This window comes from Crocuta crocuta, unplaced genomic scaffold, assembly GCF_008692635.1.
Source record: "Crocuta crocuta isolate KB4526 unplaced genomic scaffold, BGI_CrCroc_1.0 scaffold275, whole genome shotgun sequence".
Lineage (NCBI taxonomy): Eukaryota > Metazoa > Chordata > Mammalia > Carnivora > Hyaenidae > Crocuta > Crocuta crocuta.
The window spans coordinates 215,089-237,868 of NW_027530497.1; the positions used below are offsets into that span (position 1 = coordinate 215,089).

At 44.8% G+C, this 22,780-nt stretch overlaps 1 protein-coding gene across 2 annotated transcripts in view; it reads right to left on the reverse strand.

Moving 5' to 3' along the window:
• The window catches only part of ST3GAL5 (ST3 beta-galactoside alpha-2,3-sialyltransferase 5), a 54,737-nt gene that overhangs the window by 10,662 nt on the left and 21,295 nt on the right, over positions 1 to 22,780 (reverse strand). For both annotated transcript variants that reach the window (XR_013335729.1, XM_077766662.1), the window contains exons 2-5: positions 17,484 to 17,607; positions 14,851 to 14,962; positions 4,917 to 5,260; positions 673 to 859 (exon numbers count right to left, since the gene is read on the reverse strand). Coding sequence is in view for 1 of the 2 variants with exons in the window: in XM_077766662.1 (XP_077622788.1) it covers positions 673 to 859; positions 4,917 to 5,260; positions 14,851 to 14,962; positions 17,484 to 17,607 (767 nt within the window). In the remaining variant the exon portion in view is untranslated. The remainder of the gene's footprint in view (positions 1 to 672; positions 860 to 4,916; positions 5,261 to 14,850; positions 14,963 to 17,483; positions 17,608 to 22,780) is intronic.

Consider the following 22,780-nt stretch of genomic DNA (forward strand, 5'->3'; position numbering starts at 1 on the left):
TTACATCTGACTTAACCTTACATTCTGAAAGAAATTCTCAACAAGGAGTAGTGCTGGGTTTCTACAAAGGGAGTAGTTATTTGAGAAACAACACAAAAGTACAGTTAGTTTGATCCTTGAATGATGGGAGGGTTAGGGCACCACCACCCCATCTCCGGATAGTTGAAATCCACATATAGCTTTTTTTAAGTAGGCTCCATGTCCATTGTGGACCCCAATGGGGGGGCTTGAACTCATGACCCTGAGATCAAGAGTCAGACACTTAACTGACTGAACCACCCAGGGGCCCCCACAGATAACTTTGGACTTCCCAAAAACTTAACTACTGATAGCTTACTGCTGACCAGAAGCGTTACCAATAATATGAAGAGCCCATTAACACATCTTCTGTATATGTATTATATATTATACTCTTACAGTAAAGTAAGCTAGAGAAAAGGAAATGTTATTAAGAAAATCCTAAGGAAGACAAAGTACATTTACAAGATTATACTGTACTTACGGAAAACAATCTGTGTATAAGTGGACCCATGCAGTTTGAACCCAAGTGGTTCAGGGGTCAAATATATGTAGGCCAGTGTTTGTTTAAAAAATATAAGTCTGTAATTACAAATTAGAGACCCTTCCGCTTCTTATGAAAGAATAATAGATGGCTGGATTTCTAGTGCTTACCAGGGTTTCATTTTTCACCATTGCTTGAAGCCAGTTGAAGTCAACACTCTTAAATAAAACAGCAACAAACAAGTCATTGGAATAATAGTCAAGGTCAGACAGTGGCGCGCCCTCTGGGTAAGTCATCCTTATAGTAGTTTTATTACCAACATGCTCTGAATATCCCTCAACTGGTGCACTGTTTAACCTATTTAAATAAAAAGGACAAAGATAAACGACAAAGCAAGCCATCAACCCTCTGATCATATCATGCAAAGTCCCTGCACTGCGCTCCCCACATTTTAGGACTGGGAATAAGCTGTGGGTTGGAGGGGAAGACATCCCTCCCAGCAGCCTCGAGTCCCTGAGGGACACCCAAAACTTAGCTCTGAATGTCAAGCTATCCCATGTAGTCCTGCCATTTCAAGCCAACCCAAACATACATTTTAGGCTTTCTCTGGGCACCAGTGAGGTTTCCTTGAAAGTTTCCCACTGTGTTCAGGTATTAGCAGTTCTTGCCAGGAACTCAAAAAGGTAAGCAGGAAGGAAACCTAGCAACCAGGGCAAGGCAGACACAAACCACACTTAGACTCACAGAGTCAGGACCAGGGAGGGCAACAGGCCCGAGTGCATCCTTAAAGCAAGCATCTCGGACACTTAAAACGGTCAGATCAACAAAGGCTCTTACCAGGCTGGTTGTTTAGGGGCAAATTCTAAGAATTCTTCTGAAAGCAATACCACTGACCCAGTTAAAGAGTTTGGTAATCTCAAAAAATGTCTGTCTGGTTCTTCTCCTATTTTATCACACCTGTATCTCAACTTTTCTTCTCTATTCCTCTGTCACTTCTTCTAGATCTGATACCTACCTCTAGATTATCACGAGGTATTACTAGACATGACGACTAAATGCAAGGCATGCCCCTGAGGTGGTTATTTATTCCCCTTTCTTTTCTTATTTTATTTTTCTTTTATAGTTTATTGTCAAGTTGGTTTCCATATAATACCCAGTGCTCATTCCAACCAGTGCCCTCCTCCATGCCCATAACCCCCCTTCCCCTCTCCCCCACCCCCATCAACCCTCAGTTGGTTCTCAGTATTCAAGAGTCTTTTCTTATTTTAAAATAAAGGATGTTATCAGTGTGGTTGATGAAATTTGGATAAGGATGTAGAGGGGTCTAAATTTTATTGATGTTAATTTCCTGATCCTCAATATTGTTCTGTGGTTCTGCAGTTCTATAATAGAATGGCCTTGTTCTCGGGAAATGCATGCTGACTTGTTTAGGGCTAAAGGGGCTTGATATCTGCAACTATAGAAGGGTTCGGAAAAGAAAAACAATGTAGAGAGAGAAAAAATTGTAAAGCCACGTGATAAAGCGTTACCAGGTAAAGAATCTGGGAGAAGGGGGAATGTGAGTTCTTTGTACTATTCTTGCAACTTTTCTATTAAATTTGGAATTCTTTCAAACTGAATAGTTACCCTCCAAAGGCTTCTTCACTGATAGTCTCCCTCATAATCTGGCTAAGCCACCCTTCCTCTGTCCCCGGCACTCAGTGGCCTCCCAATGCCCATGCATGAAGTCCATGCTCCCGGTCTGGTGATCTGTGGGCCACCACTGGGCATCGAGGCACCTTCCAGCCCCTTTCCCACTCTCCCAGCCCCTCCCTCCTCTTGCCAGGGGAGGGGGGCGGGTTGCTCCACACCCAAGATCTCCCCGCCTACCTCCTCCCCGAAGAGCCAAATCCCACAGCCCCGCAAGACCAGCCCTGGGCCACCCTTCCCTCCTCCCATACCTCTCCTCTGGTCCGGAGGTTTTTCTCCTCTTCTCTTCCTGTATTCCTGTCATGCACCATTAGAGGGGCACGGGGCCCTGTCTGCTTTCCCAGTGCTGCCTGCACACACATCTTTCAGCTGATCACATGGAACCCGGGATTAAGTTCTGAAAAGCCTCATACCCTGCATGTGGACCACTAGCATCTGGCCTGGACCCTGGGCCCTCAATGTCCTCATCTATGATACTAGCAGTGATTGCTTCACGGAGGAATGAGGACATCAAAAGCACATGATGTAGTGTCTGGCACACAGAAGCATCCAATGAAAGGGAGTGGTGAGAGCCTCCTTCACCCCAACACTTACAGCCCTCAAAGCCTCACTCCTACCCCCTCACCTCACACCATTCCTGCTCTCTGGCCACTGGGGCCTACGGTACCCCCTTTAGCCTTAAAACTAGGTTCTTGGGAGCCTGGGTGGCTCAGTTGGTTAAGTGTCCAACTTCAGCTCAGGTCATGATATCACAGCTCATGAGTTCAAGCCCTGCATCTGGCTCTGTGCTGACAGCTCGGAGCCTGGAGCCTGCTTTGATTTCTGTCTCCCTGTCTCTGCCCCTCCCCTGCTCATGCTCAGTCTCTCTCTGTCTCTCAAAAATAAATAAAACCTTAAAAAAAAAAAACAAAAAAACAAGGTTCTTATCTATTTCTTCTATCTTGGCTCTTACAAAAGGCAGATTCTTTCCTACAAACACTTTACACCCCCATCCTCTCCTCCTGAGCCCCCACCTATCCTACAAATTCTCCAAATAGAGCTAACATCTACTGAGCCTTTACCTCAAGCCCAACACTAAATGCTTTACCCTAAGTTCTAAGAGGTTTACATCTGTGAATCCATTTTGTGGTTACGTAAGCCTATAAGGTACATACTATGACTTCCTCCACCTACAGATGAGGAAACAGAGACACAGGACAATTAGGAAACTTGCCTGAGATCGCAGCTACTGGAGACAAAGGCATTGTGTGAACATAAAACTTTCAGACTCAAAATATCTGAAATGGATCTTGTCATACTCCCTCGCTAACCAGAGATTTTTTTCCCCTAACTCCTCCACTTCTGACAGCAGTTCTGCTAACATCTGAGACTCCCAGACTAGAAGTCCTGGCGTCCCTTGACGTTAACTGTCAAGCTGTCAGAAAGTCCCACGATTTACTTTCTCAATATACCTCCTGGATTTGATCTTTCAATCTCCATTTCTACGTTCTCTGCCTCACACCAGGCCCACACACTGCGTGCATTACACCTGCACTACCTCGACACCCAGTCCCCAGGCCTAGCCTGCCCAGCCTTTGGTCAAATCCACACACTCCTGCTGAGCAAATCTAATGAAGGCCCAGCATGCATCATGCTCCTGGTTCTGCACATCCTTCAGAGGGGGGGAATTTATTCAAGTGTATCAAGAACCTTGAAAATATTCAAGTATTTTTAAGCCAACAATTCTGAGAATTCTTGGAATTATTTCCAAGGAAATAATAAAGACATAAGTATGAGAATATGCAAGGCATTTTCACAATAACAAACTGAAAAATTCTATTCAAAAATTTTTAATGTTTTTATTTATTTGTGAGGGAGAGAGACAGTGTGAGCAGGGGAGGGTCAGAGAGAGAGACACACACACACAGAATCTGAAGCAGGCTCCAGGCTCTGAGCTGGCTGTCAGCACTCAATAGTACGTATATAGAACAAAAGTGGAAAAAACACAGCAAATTAATAGTGGTTATTTGTACTATGAGTGGTTATTTCCTTTCTACATTTTTCTGTATTTTTAAATTTTTTTTAATGTTCATTTACTTTTGAGAGGGAGAGAGAATACGAGCAGGGGAGGAGCAGAGAGAGAGAGGGAGACACAGAATCTGAAGCAGGTTCCAGGCTCTGAGCTGTCAGCACAGAGCCAGATGTGGGGCTCGAACTCACAAACCACAACATCGTGACCTGAGCTGAAGTTGGAAGCCCAACCGACTGAGCCACCCAGGTGCCCCTGTATTTTTTTTTAGTCTTCAAGAATGAGCACGTTTTACTTTTACAATCAGGAAAACTATTTTCGGCCAACTAATCCAGAAAGAATCTAGGATGAGCGGAGTTCGGACTGTGTGCGTCCCACGTCCGCTCCAGCACCGCCTGCGAGGCGCACCCACACGGATCCCTGCTCCCCGAGGCCGGGCATCACACTAGCTCGCCCCCCAACACTGTGTGCACCTCCTGGCTCTGCCTCGCCCGGGCTTCCTCCTGAATCTACCCAGCCTTCCAAACCTCACCTCCTCTGTAAAGGTTCTGCCTGATTAGGGTCGGTACGGCACAGTTTGGGGGCATCCAATCTTTTCATGTTTGTGTTTCAGCTTCTCAAGCAGTAAATCCCCTGCAGCGCTTCCCGCATCCCTCACTGCTGCTGGCGCTACACTGACCCAGCAGTGAACTGACCGTTAGAGGTGAACCCATGTACCTTATCACAACATCAAACTGGTTCAGGGCATGGCCCAGTGCTAGTCCGTGGAGAATCCCGCCGCTTCCGATGACCACGCAGCGCCTACAGCCCTTTGCTTTTAAGTGTTCAGGCATGTCGTGCTCAGGCAGTATTTCCAAGAGGCTCTGGACTTGGCTGGAGAACCTCCGGAATCCAAAAGGAGGATCGTACTTGTACTCAGCTTCATTCACCTTGGGAGCCTCCTTCACGAAAGGCGGTAAGTCCACACTGTACCTGTGCTTAAACAACTGCGCCATGGACTTCTTCGCAAACTTCGGTCGGCATTCCTTCTGCAAGACTTGCTGAGCATATTTCTGAGCTCTCTGGAATGAAATCACACCAGTCTGAGTTTAAAAAAAACCTTTCAGGCATTAGAGACACCCTCTTACAGATGACTCTGCGCCTGTGATGTCTGATAGAGCTCCCTGCTGATTACTGTCTTTCAGCACAAAACATCTGCTTTTTAGAGTTAACTTGTACTCAGAAACTTAGAGAAAAAACCCTGAGAGAATCACAAGACAAGGAGATAAACTCAACAATATCTACTTCATTATACAAGGAAAGCATGTCTTCGTACCCCCACCCCCTACCCCTTGCCTGCCCTTGTTCCCAAAATACATGTGGGGTGAAATACATACTTGGATGTATCTCAGGTTTTATAAAAGCCTGACACAAACTACAACATGGATGAACCTTGAGAACATTATACTAAGTGAAATAAGCCAGTCACGAAAGGACAAATACTGTTTGAGTCCACTTCTATAAGATCTCTAAAGTACGAAAATTCATAGAAACAGCAAGCAGAATGCTCATTAGCGGAAGCTGGGGGAGGGGCACGTGGGAAACTGTTGTTTAATGGGTACAGGTTTTGCAAGATGTAAAAGTTCTAGAAATCTGTTTCACAGCAGCGTGAATAGACTTAACAGTGCCAAACTGCACATTTAAAAATGGCTGAGATGGCAAATTTTATGTGGTTTTTACCACAATGTTAAAAAATCTTCTATTTCAGGTTCCTGTCTACCAGGATGAGAAATAGGCTTATTTACTAGTTGGGGCAATGAGCTTTGTACAGTCCGAAATGCAAGTTATTCTAAATGTAACCAGGAACTCTATCACGTCAACACAGAAGTGGCTGGCCTTGGTTTTGCATACAATTCTCCCTGCACGTTAATGCTTTGCCTCAACAAGGAACGACTCATGAATGCCAACTACACTAGCCCAGCTGAACGCAGCAGCCCACGGAGGGACATGGTACAAAGGCCCATTCGTCCCAGTCTTTCCTCTTGGCTCAATCTGGCCAAATTCTGCCTCTGAACTGCTTGGCAGGAAGTTCTCCTTCATCACTCTGCTTTTTGTCCTTATCTCCACATTCAGCAGCCTTGGCCCCCCTGCCTTACCCCTCCTCCCACCCAGCTATCTTCTCACACACACGCACACGCACGTACAAAGACATGTGTGCGTGCATATATGGAGTCCTAGATTTTCTGGGATATTTACTTTTAGGACTGAACATGTCTTCATGGGATATGAACTGCGTCCATACTACTATGAGGATCGTTATTGTATATAATTTTAAACATCTGCCTCAACTATGTTTTTCCTCAAGGGCTTGTTATTTTTATTGTCTGATTTTTCTATAATAAATTTTTTGTAGGAAAACCTCTATCTTATTATAGCAGAGGCTCCTCTCCCCCCCGCCCCCAACTCCCTTTTTAAATGACAGCTTCAAAAAGTTATTAGTACCTGGGAAGAGCACATTGCCTACATCCTGAGGAGACGGCCCTGTTTCTGAAGAGGGGAACTGAGTCTCAGAGTGCAGATAATGCTGCATACGTTATGACGGCCACTGCCTCAGTCTATCACTAGATCTCTGACACCTCACAAAATGGCCGTCAGTATCTTCACTGTGTGGGCTCAAGGTGGTGTGACCAGTAAGGGCTGAGCTGGCATGCTAACCTGGTCCGATTACTTCCCCAATTCCTAAAACCACAGCCTCTGTCCACACAGAGCAGCACACAAATGCCACCACTGAGAACGAGAGTTTATATATGAATTGGCATCTTCGTGAGGAGTCAGCAGGAAAGCCAGGCAAGAGCCAATCACGACCCTGAGCAGCACCAGAAGGAAGGCCTGCCAAGCCCACGTCACTCTGCACCCAGCAGAGAGGTAAAATCCCACCAGCAGGGGCAGGGCAGAGAGGCCACACGAGCCACACACATCTGTCTCTAGACTCCAGGCCTGAGGGTTATGAACAGTAAGTTTTAAAGAACAAAAGGCCAAAACGACACGTCAGGGGTCTGGTTTTGCAGATCTCCTAGGATAGAAATGAGCCTCTGAGAAGTGCCCAAAGAAATCCCGAGCAGCCCAGCGATGGGCTCATGACTGGAAAGAGAAGAAGGTGATCAAGCCAGAAACCTGGGCTCAGCTCTCCTGGGCTGCCAAATTTTCTCTTTAGAAGTTTCATTTGGAAGGAGTGAAATTTCGTTCCATTTCCATTCTGGCAAAGAGTTCCCCCGGGGCTTCAGACTTAATTGTCTAGACTGGGGGCAGAGCACAAGGCCTAGTCATCACCTTGTGATGGGGACTGTGCTTGCCCTCACTTACCGCGGGCACAGTGTGCCCATCCCAGGTGAGCACATGTTCTGAATGCCATGGGCCGTGTCTACAGTGACAGCGGTTCCTCTGCTCCTTTCGTTTCACCTCATTTAGAGGTGTGGAAAAGCCCCCCAGAAAGCCCCAGGACCATTTTTGCTAACCAGGAGCCGTTCTGGCCTCTCCCCCCACCCCCCTCCATACTTCCCAGCCCCAAAGAGAAAAGCCTGGGGAGGAGAATCTCGCCCCACAGAGCCGTGAGGAAAGAAAGGGCTGTGACTCTCCCCTTCCCTGCTGCAGAAAGCTCCAGAGCTGGAAGCCAGAACAGGCAAGGAACGATGGATGGACATGGAGGGGTCCGGCTGGCATTCATCCAGGGCAAGGACCACTGGGAAGCGGAGAGCCGGCGACTCTCGAAAAGACACAGAATCTCCTGCTTCTTTCAAATCAAGGCATGGAAATGAGGGCTTTGGTGTTTTAAGTGTCTTCCAGGCTGAGCTCGCTGGCTGCCCCACAACTAAGAATAAACAGACATCTGGTAGTTCCGATTGTCAGGGAGGTGGCGATTTGCCATGGAAAACCACAATGTGAAAATTCACTGAAGGGTATTTAAAAAATCAAAGTGATTTTCCTCGGCAAAGTCTCTGCTTTCATTTCTACTGCAGGATTGTTAGGATAATGACCCTCTGAAATAGAAGTAAATGGCGTAATTCTTGGTAAGCGGCAAGGTTCTCTTTTATTCCTTTACATCGAGGGCAGAGTACAGCACTAGAGGAGAGTTTCGGGGCTGGAGCTAACTAAACCTGGGTAGCAGCCCAAGTCAGCCACCAACCACGTGAGCAGAGGGCATGGGTTACCTTACATCCCTTTCGATTCCAGACCTGTACCAGGCTGGTGCTGGCCTCTTCCTCCCAGGGGCTGCCCTGACGCCCACAGCATGACTCATTGTGCCCTAAATGTGTGAGAACAGCCGTAGGAGAACCGTGAGCAAAGCCACTGCTGCATGCAACTCACATCCAAGTTAACCATCTGTAACTTCTACCCGGCTAAAAGCAGGGCAAAATCTGAATAACTGAGTCACAGAAAGTACCACAGTAAAAACTCGGGCGGTCAGAAGCAGCCCAGGACTGGTGGCTGAGGGTGAGGACAGACTGCAATGGTGAGGTAATTCACGGGGGTGATGGACGGAATGGTCTAAAATTGGACTGGGGTGATGGTAGTGTAACTGTGTAAGTGCACGGACACTATCAAACTGCATGCTTGAAAGGAGTCGATTTTATGGTATGTGTCTTCTGGCATGGTAAACCCTTAAGAAAAACCAATCAGAATATTTGGACGCTGGACCCGGTTCTAGATCTTTCAACCAGCAGTGTAACCTTGACTAAAGCGTCTAAACCTCAGTCAAGGCTTCAGTTTCCTCATCTCTGACATTCCAGGATGGTCTGGGGGCGAGGAGGAAGCGCTAAGGAGGGGAAAAGAATCCGTCTAGAGGTGCAGACACCTAGACTAACACCTCGGCCCAGGTCATTCTGTTTACCTTAGCTACGTGAGTGCAGGTCAGCAGAGTCAGAGAGAAGCACATTTGGCCATAATTAACTACACAGCACAAAATGCAGTCCTCAGGGTGATATGTGGTTTTTAGCTGAGAAGAGAGAGGGCCAAGTTTAAACTTATGTGGTTTTTAGCTGAGAAGAGAGAGGGCCAAGTTTAAACTTCTGCTACCGTGCAGCCCGAACCTGACCGACACGAACGTGCTCGTCTCTTCTCTAACTTTCTTAAGTGCAATTTCACATCTAAAATGCATGTTCAGAGCGTCCGGGTCCCCACAGAGACCACTGTTAGTTGTTTTAAAGAAACGGTATGTTAAGAGGCATCCTTAAATAGAAAGGACAAAATCCATGGCCATGCTTCTGCAGCTGTATTAACACAGGCCGGGCCCAGCACAACCAGCCAATCCTCAGAGTCCAGCGGGGGGGCAGGGTCCCTCTAACGTTGCAAGTGACTGAATATCAGCAACAGAGCTAACAGGACCTCATGGCTTTGAGATCACCTTCTGCTCACATACATCCACAATTCAAATTGGCCCCAGCGCTCTTGGTGGTAAGGACCAATGCCCAACAACAGCCCGGACACACGGCTCTCTTTGTAGAGGGCTCATACTGCCCGCCACCTCACAGCCATTCGGAACACCGGGACCACGCTGGCCAGCTTCCCTGGCCATTTCCTCTATTCTGGGGGAAAGGGTGTCTGGTTTTGCTTTAATGAAACATGACCAGACATCAGATTTGGGACCTGCTCAGTGTGACATTCAAGGGTTTTCCCTCTTTGGTCCCGGCTCATGTTCAGTCTTCTCTCCTGCTGTTCCCCACCCCAAATCCTCAGTGATACCCAACTCTTGCTATACATCTAACAGGCAAAGCTCTCAGAGTCACATGTTTGTTGCACACACTGCTCCCTCTGCCTGGAATGAAGCAGAGAACAAGCTGTCAGGACCACTGTGAAAAGAGGGGCATTCTGACAGCGTCAACAATATTAAAAAGCTATTAAAAAGTCTCAAGTAATAAAATATAAAATACCCCTAATTCCACCATGGTTGTAGGAAGCTTTCACTTTCTACTTTATTAATTTCTGAATTGACTGAGACTTTCACAAACATGTTTGACTTATAAAACCACCTGCTGATTCCCTGCTCTTTCTCCACAAACTACTGGGGACTTTGTACTTTATTCATTTCTGTATTATTTGAATTTTTGGTGTTCTTTTTATAATTGGAAAAAATAATGATCTTTAAGAATCTTTTAGAACTGGGTTGATGTGGTGGTCACTGTGGGCTACTACTGGGTCTCTGGTTTCCTCTTCCTCCTTCTTAGGGAGCTGTAATTCTGTTCAGGCAGCTATTACCCCTTCTCCAGGCAGGCAGTGGGGCTTGGGAAGCTGACCTCGCCCATTAGATGCTCCCACCCCCTTGTCAGGGATTGGTCAGGAATCCTCATTGGAGCCAATCAGGGCAGGGCACTGGCAGCCCTGAGAGGCTGTTATTGGTCCTGCAATGAACTTCGGTTTTAAATCTTGGCCCAATCAGCCTAAATGGAGAACTCATATTCCATGGTTTAGAGGGAAGGGGATGCCAAGGTTTTTTTTTTTTTTTCTGTCTACTATCTACTGATGGATATGAGGAAGTATCTGACCTACTAAGGGTATGAGGAAGTATCTCACCTGTTCCTTAAAAGTACATTAAACTTAATGTATGTTACTGAAAAATACTCAAAGAATTGCCCATTATTTAACTGCGGATTTTCTATGCAATCTGGAGTTTAGAGATGAGACACCACACCATGGTTCAGTAATATCTCCCCTCCCTCTGGACTTTAATATACCTAAGTACATGCTCATTAATACAAAATGTTAGCACACAATCCCCATTTCCCAAGGGCTTGCTTAAAGGACAAGTTAGGATTTATGTATGAAGAGGCTTCTAGAAGACAGAAGGATGATCAGAGAAGGCGTCTCAGAAATCCTAACCCCTGAGCTGAGCTTTGATGTAAAAGATAAGTAGCAGAGAGGCAAAGGAGGGCAGAGCTCCAGGCAGAGAATTTAGAAAGAATGCAGCAAGCGTAGGGAAAAATCATTTCAACAAATGGTGCCAGGAAAATTGGATATCCACATGCAAAAGAAAAAGGTTGACCCCAACTTCACATCATATACAAAAACTAACTCAAAACAGACCTATAATTAAGAGCTAAAACTATAAAATTTTTAGACGAAAATACAGGATTAGGCAGTGATTTCTTAGGTCTGGCATCAAAAGCATAAAGAACAAAAGAAAAAATAGATTAATTGGCCTTAATCAAAATTAGAAACTTCCGTGCTGAAAATGACACCACGAAGAAAGTGGAAAAGACAATCCACAAGATGGGAGAAAACACTTGCAAACCACATATCTGACAAGGGACTAGTATCCAGAATATAGAGAAAACTCTTGTAATTCAATAACAGAAAGACAAATAACCCAATGAAAAATTGGGCAAAGAATTTGAACAAACATTTGTCCTTAGAAGATATATAAATGGCTAACGAGCACGCAAAAAGATGTTTGTCATTAGTTACCAGGGAAATGTACATCAAAACCAAAGTGAGGAAGAAAGAAAGCAGCTCAAAGAAGGAGCTGTGAAGAGATTTTGGACCTGGTTCAGGCAGTGTTGGGACAAGGGGTGGCTAAAGGAGGCTGACGGGATTGGCAGGAACCAAGCCACCACGAGCCCTGCAGGCCAGACTAAGGAGTCTGGACATTCTAAAGGTAATGGGAACAAATCACAGTTTGCAACAGGGAAGCAATGTATCAGATTCACTTTTCAGAAATACCACTCCAGCCACAGTGGGGCTTGCCTGGCTTTAGAAAGGCAGGTAAGGAGACATGAAACAGGGTCAGTGGGTGAGGGCAGAGCATGCCAAAGGGCAATCGGACCATTATCCCTTTTCCTGGAATCCCAGAAACTGTGTATTTTTTTTTTTAATGTTTTATTTATTTCTAGGAGAGAGAGAGAGCGAGACAGCGTGAACAGGGGAGGGTCAGAGAGAGAGGGAGTCACAGACTGAAACGGGCTCCAGGCTCTGAGCTGGCAGTCAGCACAGAGCCCGACGCGGGGCTCGAACCCACGAACCGCGAGATCATGACCTAAGCGAAAGTCGGACGCTTAACCGACTAAGCCACCCAGGCGTCCCAGAAACTGTGTATTTTTATAAACACTGTCCTTGTTCTCAAATAACTTTTATTTTAGAGGAGACAACAAAATGCTTACGTAAATTACTGTATCAGATGGAGTCTGGTAAGTGTCAGAGGCGTTTCAAAGAACTGGTGAAGTTCAGTGTGAAAGTCATGGAGTTGGAAGCTAGTGGTGCCTGCCCGCCAGCACTCAGAGCAGGGAAAGCAGCCTATACTTTCCAGCCGGGTACTGAGAAAACTGCAGAGAACCACAGAATCTCAGGGCTGGAAGGGACCAGAAAAGCACTTGAGCCACCAACTGTCTGATGCCTGAATTCAACCTTCAGGACCAAATAGTTACCCTGGCTGTGCTTAAAGAGTTCCAGAGATTTGCCACAAAGGCGGCCCATTTATCTCAACTGTAGATGACTCGGACCATCAAACCTTTCTCCTTTCAGCCTGGCTGCCACCCCCTGATGCGCACCCCTGCCGTTAAGGCCACCTGGGCAGAGCTGACCCTTCCGTAGGCCAGGCCTCTGGCTTGCTAACAGCAGCTGCCCCAGGCCCCTGCACCAGTCCTTCTCTCCTTCGGACTACACAGATGTTCCCATCCCTTCAAAGGTTCCTCAAGGACATGGTCTCCAGTCTCTCCTCTGGTCATCCTCAGGTGTCACTAGGACTCCTTGGGGAACCTTACGGAGTAATAGCCATAATGATCAGAGCACTTGTCTGAGATATGCAGGGATGAGCAAACCGTCCCTAGTCTCTTAACACAGCTTAAGGAAAAGAGCGGTAGGCAGCCACAGCACAGGGTGACACAGATGGCACTGGCCAGGCACTAAAATTACCCCAGGAGTTACTAAAGCACATCTTCTCCACCTTGTGCTTGTGAAACGCTGTGCTGGGCCCTTGTACGCGAGAGCTCCCATCTCTCCTCAATTAAACAAGACTCGAGAGTGATTATCTTTGCAGTTGGTCAGTCAACGGTGTGCTTGATTACTGGGCAGGAGAATGTGGAGAAGCATGGCGAAGAAGCAAAGGCAAGAGCGGACAGATATCGGGGTGCCTGCAAGGCCAGCCAGATGGGGAGGCGGAAAGCCTGAGCAGAGGCGCTTGACACATCCTGTTCCACCCCAGCAGACGTGCTGATGCTGGAAACCCGAGCCGAGTCAGCGAACCTCTGGGGACAGATACATCACGAAAAGGCAGAGGCTCTGTGAGACACAATGGTTCTGCATTGGCCAAGCTGCGCCATTTATTTTTTATTTTATTTAATTATTTTAGAATATTTCATAAAATAATATTTTATAATACCTTATGATTATTAATTAATAACTATTAATTTTCATTTCCTTGTTTATACCTGCCTGTCCCACCGAGTATGTGAGGCCCTTTGAAGGACACACAGACTGAAGTAAAAACATGTGAACAAGTACTCAGACTAGAAAAAGGGCTCTGTGTATGTTGTCTTATTCAACTTTGAGAACCACCCTTTTACACAGATATTGTTGCCTACATTTCACAGCTGAGAAAACTGGGACTCAATTAAGTAACTTGCCCAAGGTCTCATTTTTGACTACGTGGCATTTAGACTTGAATCTAGGTCAGAAATGTAAGCTCCCTCCTCCTCTCTGCATCACCCTTCTATAACTTCTGGCTCCTTTCTGAGGACATCCCCTACCCAGGTAGAGACCAGTCACCCAGAGCCAGGACCACATGGCCGAGTCCAAGCCACGACTCCACCACTTCTAGTGAACCTTCAACAGGTTACTTACTCTCCCTGCCCCTCAGCTCAGCTGTGAGATGGAGGTAATGATGGTTCCCATTAGGAGGACAGAATGAGTTTATATTGCTGAAGCACTCTTAGGATAGTGTATACTGTGTATACATTAAACCAGATTAACTGGTTAACTAAACTAGATGTAAACTTGGCCAAGCAGCTTAACCTCCCAGCCATCATCTGTTAAGAGGGAGAGAATACTGGGGTAGCTCCCAGCCGTGATGGTAATTAAATAATATATGTAAAGCACCTATACATGTTGGATATCGTTACTGCCATGCTACCTTATTTAAAACCATCTCTTCTTTCATCCAGGACTGAATATTACTGGATCATTTAATTACTCAAGTAAGCAGTGAAATTAGCATTTAATAAGTCAATGGGTTTAGAAAAATGAATATAAATTAAAGGAAAAAAATCTTGAAATCAGTGTGAAATCATTAAAATGAAAAATAAAACACAGGAATGACAGGCGATACTCAAAGAACACGCCCCTTTTCTGAGAACGTGTACAGTGGCAACATCACAGCAAACTAACCCCATGACAGGTGCCCTAGAGTGTGGCAAATGCAACCCATCTCCCCCACCCCCCCCATCCCCTGTGACTTTGGTAAATGGAGGAACAATACTGTGGGGTAGGTGTGAGGGTGGGGCAGGGGGTAGGTGGGGGTGCTGGTGGGGGAGAGGGTCATCCCTCATTTTAGAGTGCTAAGACGAAGTATTTTCCCTCTTTTATAACTTTCATGACCACTTATTTATAACCCTTTAGAGATGACATTTCTGTTTAAGTATAAGCGTGGAATTGTTTTAATTTAAATCACGCCAATGCAAAATCTAACCTTGACACGGTCCGGGTCGACGTAATGCATTCTTTTCATGTCACATTCTTCAGTAGTATAATTTAACTTGAGGATATAAAGGATCCACACACCAAACACAAACAATGTACACCTGGAAAAAAAATCAGTTAGGCATAATGACTCAGTTATGTGATAATCAAGGGAAATCATGAGACATTAAGTGAAACCCTACCCCAGGTTGAGTCTGTCTGCCATGCAGCGTGAAAGTAGTCTTTAATTTGACCTTGGTGGTCCACGTAGGGCACCATTTCTTATTTTCCTGACGAGATAAATTAGTCATTTATAACTCTCTTTGTTAGAAGCAAATGTAGAGAAAACTTGTTTCTGCAAAGGTGCCGTAATAAAATATGAATCACAATGCAGACAACTGGACTTTAAAAAGCCAAGTAACAGCTTCTGAGCTATAGAATCTCAGCTTCAATTTTTGCCACTTTAAAATACTGTCAGTCTTCCAAATGCTGTGTGATTCCACTTATATAAAAGTACACAGAGGAGTCAGAAATCACAGAGACTGAAAGAGCGGTAGCTGCCGGAGCAGGGGAGGATGGGGGGTTAGTGTTTAATGGGCAGAGAGTATCAGTGTCACAAGATGCTGCAGGTGGACGGTGTGATGGCTGCACATAGTATGAAGGTATTTACTGCCACTGAACTGTGTACTTAGAAATGGTTAAGATGGTAAATTCTATGTTCTGTGTATTTTACCACAACAAAGAAAAAAAGGGCAGAAAATATTGGGAACCCTTAAAAAAACCAAGAAAATAAAATGAACAATCTACTCATTATTGCTCTAAAGATTCTACCTGAAGATGAGGCTGACTGAAGTGAGACAGAGCCACCAGCCACCCTTAAGACCATCTCCAAAAACTGCTTTTAAAGATCTGATAAATTCATGTTATTATATAGTTTAAAATACACACATGCATGCACATACACACACAGGATTAGGATAAAAGATTTAAGGCTAGTCCTGGTTCTAGAAACCTCATTTTGTTTAAGTTTACTTATTTTGATACAGAGAGAGAGAGAAAGAGAGGCTGAGAGAGAGAAGACAGAATCCAAAGCAGGCTCTGCACTGACAGCGGGGCTCGATCTCATAAACTGTGAGATCATGACCTGAGCCGAAATCAAGTGTCAGATGCTTAACTGACTAAGCCACCCAGGTGCCCCGAAAATGAGCTCTTTTTTAAAGAAAGGAGCAGTTTAAAAAATATAGCATCTGGCACAGTATGATGCTAAATATTTCTTAATATTTGAGGAGGATAATGCAGGAAAGTATTGCTAGGAAGTGTGTTCAAGACTTCTTGAATCTTATTTCAACAGGATCCCTCAAGAAAACCTGGACAAGCACCATAATTTCTCCCTGGGATCAAGTACGATATTACCTGAATATGAGGTTACCATCTGTGTAAAAGTGGGGGTGGGTAACACACACACACACAATTTCTTATACAGACAAGACTGGTAATAGTTATCTTTAAGTGGGGAGCACGAATGAGAAGATATTTCACTGAGTACTTTTAATACCTTTTGAATTTTAAATCTTGTGAATACAGTATTACCTACGTATTCCTCTCCCCAACCCCCCAAAAAGGTATTACATTCAGTACATGTAGTAATTATCTTTTCTTGATTATAAAAGAAAGGGGAGGGGAGAGAACAGTATGTTAAAAGCAGGCCCATGGGTGCTTGGGTGGTTAAGCATTCAACTTCAGCTCAGGTTATGATCTCACGGTTTGTGAGTTCGAGCCCTGCATTTGGCTCTGTGCTGACAGCTTGGAGCCGTGAGCCTGCTTTCGGATTCTGTGTCTCCCTCTCTCTGCTCCTCCCCCACCTGTACACCCTCTCAATAAATAAACAAATATTAAAGAACAAAAAAGTAGGCCCAATGTCTACAGCACTGAGGACACTGCACGGTACTTCCCCATCATTGACTCTGTCTCACTCACACTGTGAGCAGCCATCGGCCCATGTCTACCTCATTCGCTGCCACAGGCCGGCACCCAACACAGTGCCAGGCTTGTCAGGCCACGGAAAATACTGGTTGATAACAAAAGGAGCTGGAAAATATGAATGTACATTTCCCTTTCCTACTTCCTCCTTCTACAGCTCCTAAATTAGCGGTATTTTGAAAAGGGTGCATTTCAACTTGGTTTGACTGCTACCAAACGCAACTGGCAAGTCCCTCCTTTAACGATTATACCACTAATTAGGATATATAGGGGTGACTTGGCTGAAACACCAGTCATCTTTTTAATATTCAATATTTAAGGCTCTTCCAAAGCCTGCAGGGGACTTTAATTAGCCGTATTTTTAGATTAACTTAAAAGACCTAAGAGGAAAAGTCCTGTTGGGTCACATAATGGCAGGGAGGGCTGTGCACTTACGAGCTGCTCTCTCGGGAGGTGCCTCCCTGGCTGGCACTGCCCTATCACCAAGTACAGCCTGATGCATAAACCCAGACATCTATGCACAGAGTCTTTACTTGAACGTGCCTTCAGATGATCTTCTGACCCCGTATGAGAGCCATCCTTCAGGTCCTGTTGCATTTTTCTCCCAGCTCCCCATAGCCAACCTGGCCAGGGCAATCGTAAGGTCTGACGGCTAATACTTACTTGAGGATGTCTTTTAACAACAAGTTGGGTCTTCTCATCTTGTTTTGAGCTCGGGTGTACCATTGCAGAGAGGGTCTTGAGCAATCACTTCTCAGTTTCACACAGTTATACTCACTGGGCATTGCTGTGAAGAGAGAATCAGCCAGGAGGAGGGAAAAGAGGGAGAGTCAGGCAGACTGTGTTTATTAAAAGCCATTAAGGGCGTACATCTATAGCATGAAATACAACTCAGCAATAAAAAAGAATGAATTAGTGACACACCCAATAACCTGAATGAATCTGGAGGCAATTATGCTGAGCCAATAATAAAGTTTATATACGGTATGATTCCGTGTATATAACATTCTTGAAAGGTCACAATTACAGAAATGGAGAAGAGATTGGTAGTTGTTAGGAGTTATGGAGGGTGGTAGTGGGTGTGGATGGATCCTTGTGTTGATGTAAATGTTCTGTGTCTTGACTATATCCCTATCAATATCGTACCTGTGATATTATACTATCATTTTGCAAAAGGCTACTTGTAGGGGAAACTGGGTAAGGAGTATATGGGATCTCGCTGTATTATTTTTTTTTTTTTTACAACTGCACATGAATCTACAATTATCACCAAATAAAAATTCTAATTAGTTTTTAAAGAGCCTTTACCTTTTAAGGCTGCATATAGAACTATTTACAGATGAAACAGGAAAAATGGGATCTGCTTCAAAAAAATCAGGAAGGGGATAAGACTGCAGGTAGGGGATAGATAAGGCAACACTAGCTTTAAACTGATTAAATGTTGGGGCACGTGGGTGGCATAGTCGGTTGAGCGACTGACTCTTGATTTTGGCTTAAATCATAATCTCAGGGTCATGAGATTGAGCCTTGCGTTCAGGTTAAGCAGGTGTGGAGCCTGCTTAAGATTCTCTCTCCCTCCTTCTCTCTCCTTCTCTCTCCCTCTCCTGCTCACTCATCACACTCTCTTTCTCTCTCAAAAAAAACATTTTTTAGTTAATTAATTAAACTGATTAAGTGTCAAAGCTGAGCACTGGATACATGGGGCTCATTAAACCATTCTCAATACTCTAATACTCAATACAGCTGAAGTTTTCTATAATAAAAGTTTAAAGAGAAAGTGTTATATATATATATTTAAGAGGAAATGTTATATTCAAAACAATAGAAGTGTTACACTAAGAAAAAACGAAAATATGACAATTTTAAAAGACATTTTTCTTCAAAAAGTTATATATTCTTGGGTATGTTTGCCTACTTATTCTTTTGAATTAATTTTATTCTCAAATTTTCAATTTCTAAATAATATTCCAAGGGGTATTGTAGTAGGAATCAATACCTTCCCCCCCTCCCCCATATCAGTTTCCCCCTTCCTCTCATCTTGGTAGAACTCTGGAATTTTTAGCTAGGTGCATGGCCTCCCAGCATGAAGACTACATTTCCCAGCATCCCTTGGAACTAGGTATGGCCTTATGACTAAGTTCTAGCCAGTGAGATATAAGCAAAAGTGACTTGTATAACTTCCAGGGTGTATTCCTTGGCATATACCTTTATCTCTTTTCCTGTTGACTGAAATACTGACATATGATGAGCCACTCTGGACCACACAGATAGCATGTCACCGAGGGATAATAGAACAACAACAGAGAAGGGGCCTGGGTCCCTGGACAACCCCAAGGGCACTCTACTTTCGACTGCCTGCCTCTGGGCTGTTATAAGATGAAGAAATAAACTTCTATCTTGCTTAAGATATTGTTAATTAAAAGTGAAGTCATATCTCAACTAATATAGGCACCTATTATGCAATTATGATAAATTTAAAAAATAATATCTTTATTATAGCCATTTGGCCAAGAGGCAGTTACATCTCATTATATACTTCATTTCCATTAAAGTTGTGTCATTTCCTTTGAAAAAAATCTTTTATCGAACCGATATTTAATGTTTCTGCAACTAGAAACAATCTATCAATTCTAATTTTAACTGTGTAGCACTGCAGTGCAGGAATTTTTGTAGATAGGTTACTCTTCTGAAGCGTTTCAAAAACAAGTGCCAAGGACCTCACTAGTAAACCTTTCCTGAAGAACAACGGAGACCCTGGAAGGTTTTTAAACACCACAACTTGAGGTAATTCAAATGCATGGCCAGCTAAGTGGTGGGAACCAGTAGGCTACCTGGAACCATACACATATAAAATAGACATTTCTTTTTTTTTTCTTTTATAGTTTATTGTCAAGTTGGTTTCCATATAACACCCAGTGCTCATCCCAACAAGTGCCCTTCTTCATGCCCATCACCCCTTTTCCCCTCTCCACCATCCCCCATCAACCCTCAATTTGTTCTCAGTATTTAAGAGTCTCTTATGGTTTGCCTCCCTCCCTCTCCTTAACTATTTTTCCCCTTCTGCTCCCCCATGGTCCTCTGTTAAGTTTTTCCTGTTCCACATATGAGTGAAAACATATGGTATCTGTTCTCCTCTGCCTGACTTTTTTCACTAAGCATAACACCCTCGAGTTCCAACCATGTTGATACAAATGGCCAGATTTCAATCTTTCTCATTGTCATGTAGTATTCCATTGTATAGATAAACAACATCTTCTTGATCCATTCGTCCGTTGATGGACACTTAGCCTCTTTCCATGTTTTGGCTATTGTTGAGAGTGCTGCTATGAACATTGGGGTACATGTGCCCCTATGCATCAGCACTCCTGTATCCCTCAGGTAAACTCCTAGCAGTGCTATTGCTGGGTCATAGGGGAGTTCTATTGTTCATTTTTTGAGGAACCTCCACACTGTTTTCCAGAGGGGTCGCACCAGTTTACATTCCCACCAACAGTGTAGGAGGGTGCCTGCTTCTCCACATCCTCGCCAGCATCTGTAGTCTCCTGATTTGTTCGTTTTAGCCACTCTGACTGGCGTGAGGTGGTATCTCAGTGTGGTTTTGATTTGTATTTCCCTGATGATGAGGGATGCTGAGCATCATTTCATGTGTCTGTTGGCCATCTGGATGTCCTCTTTGGAGAAGTGTCTGTTCGTGTCTTCTGCCCATTTCTTCACTGGGTTGTTTTTTGGGTGTGGAGTTTGATGAGTTCCTTATAGATTTTGGATACTAGTCTTTTATCTGATATGTCATTTGCAACTACCTTTTCCCATTCCGTTGGTTGCCTATTAGTTTTGTGGATTGTTTCCTTTGCCCTGCAGAAGCTTTTTATCTTGACGAGGTCCCCATAGTTCATTTTTGCTCTTGATCCCCTTGCCTTAAGATGTGTCAAATAAGAAACTACTGTGGTTGAGGTCAAGGAGTTTGTTTCTTGCTTTCTTCTCTAGGGTTTTGATGGTTTCCTCTCACATTCAGGTCCTTCATCCATTTTGAGTTTATTTGTGTGTATGGTGTAAGCAAGTGGTCTAGTTTCATTCTTTTGCATGTTGCTGTCCAGTTCTCCCAGCACCGTCTGTTAAAGAGGCTGTTTTTTTTCCATTGGATACTCTTTCCCGCTTTGTCAAAGATTAGTTGGCCCTACATTTGTGGGTCCAATTCTGAGTTCTCTATTCTACTCCATTGGTCTATGTGTCTTAAAACAGACATTTCTAAGATGTCTCTGTTTTTACAAGCAGAATGACACACGATTTGTACCAAGATGGGCCTTCAGCAAACCAAGAGACTGCAGTGTCAGAAACGGGTCTCCACCTCTCCTATCGCTGGTGTGCTGGACAGCACCACCCCACAGGCTGGAAGCCTGTGAATTTCCTTCCCCAGACTGTGGCCAGCAGGCTTCCTGCTGAGCTGTGCTTGGGGATGTCCTGGTAGAAGACTGGAAGACAAAGAAAGAGCAACCTTTCCAGTCCCCTGACGCAACATGGCTTCTGACAGGGGCAGCGACAGTCACAGGCAAGGGAGGGTGACTATGTGTGACTCAGCAGCATCAGTGGGCATCCGGCGTCCTTGGTTTCTACTTCAGAGAAGTGATGGCATCTCCAGCAGCTTTGCGACACGTACAAGCCTCAGCCCTGGGTGACAGAAGCTTCCTGATCTCTAACACTTCTCTCTCACTTTGGTATCTCCAGGTCTGCCAACATCTTTGTGATTGATCCCTTGCATGAAAACCCTTCCTGCCAAAATCATCGATGTTGTTTCTGGTTTCCTGCTGGACAGGGACTGGTATGTCAGATGATGTTCTCCTGCCACTTTCAGGAAAAGTAGGGTTGTTCAAGGAAAGGAGGGACTCGGGGGGTGATGGTGGGTCTAGAGTCCTGACCTCCTTCCTCTTCTATCACTGCCATACAACTCAATCCATCCATATGTTCAAAAACAAAACAAAACAAGCTGTTTTGGTTTTTTCTAATCATACCAGAGAGGATCTCAGAAGAGGGAGTATGAGAACACAGTATCTTCAGCCCGACACCTGAGCTCAGCTCCTCCACCTACCAGTGAGGAAACTTTGGGCCAGTCACTATAACTGTGGCTGAGTATCCTCATCTGTAAAATGGGTGTAGCAATATTACCTACTTTATAGGATTCACATGGGGCAAGTGGTTGCACATCATAAGCATAGTGTACCTGCTTGTTGTTGCTACTATTACCACACAGGAAGCGAACTTATAGGCATCCAGTCTCATTTGATATGCTTCATCTGTTGGGTCTTTAAGGCTCTTGTTTCTTTTGGTCACCCTCACTTCCAGCCACAGTTTTGGCTCTAGCCCTATCATGGAGTCCATTCCATTTCCCTTCCTAGTATCTCTGGAGAAGCAGCATCCTTCTGAAGCCCCTCATATACTCCTCAGGGTCAGGTCCTGCTGAGTGCCCTCTCTCTCCTCCAAACCCTATCTCAACCTGCTCAGTGCTCACTGGTCACTGGCCCCTCGCTGTCACTGCTCCCTGTGGCAGTCAAGCTGTTTCCAGCCCGTCTACCTCCCTTCACCCAGTCTACACACCATGCCCGGGATACGTTGGAAATACCCTTCCTTTAAAACTTCTTAAACTTTCCCTTGAACTCCCACATGCACATCTTATGGCTCCAGGGTCTCGGTTCCACCCCAGCACAATCTGCCCCCTGCCCCACAAACACTCACCACCAGATTCCACCACCAGCCTTTAACTTGTCTCCTCGAGCGAGTGACTCCTAAGCCCACCTCACAGTGCAGACCTGTCACCCAAGCTCAGACTACGTGTCCAACAACCTGCCTGCTGTCTTCACCTCAGACAACATTACAGAGCAGAACCTGGCACTGCCTCTATTCTTGACATTATTTGGAAGGTACACCACCATCCACTCAGCTAGCCAAGCTGTAAACCTTCAACTTGG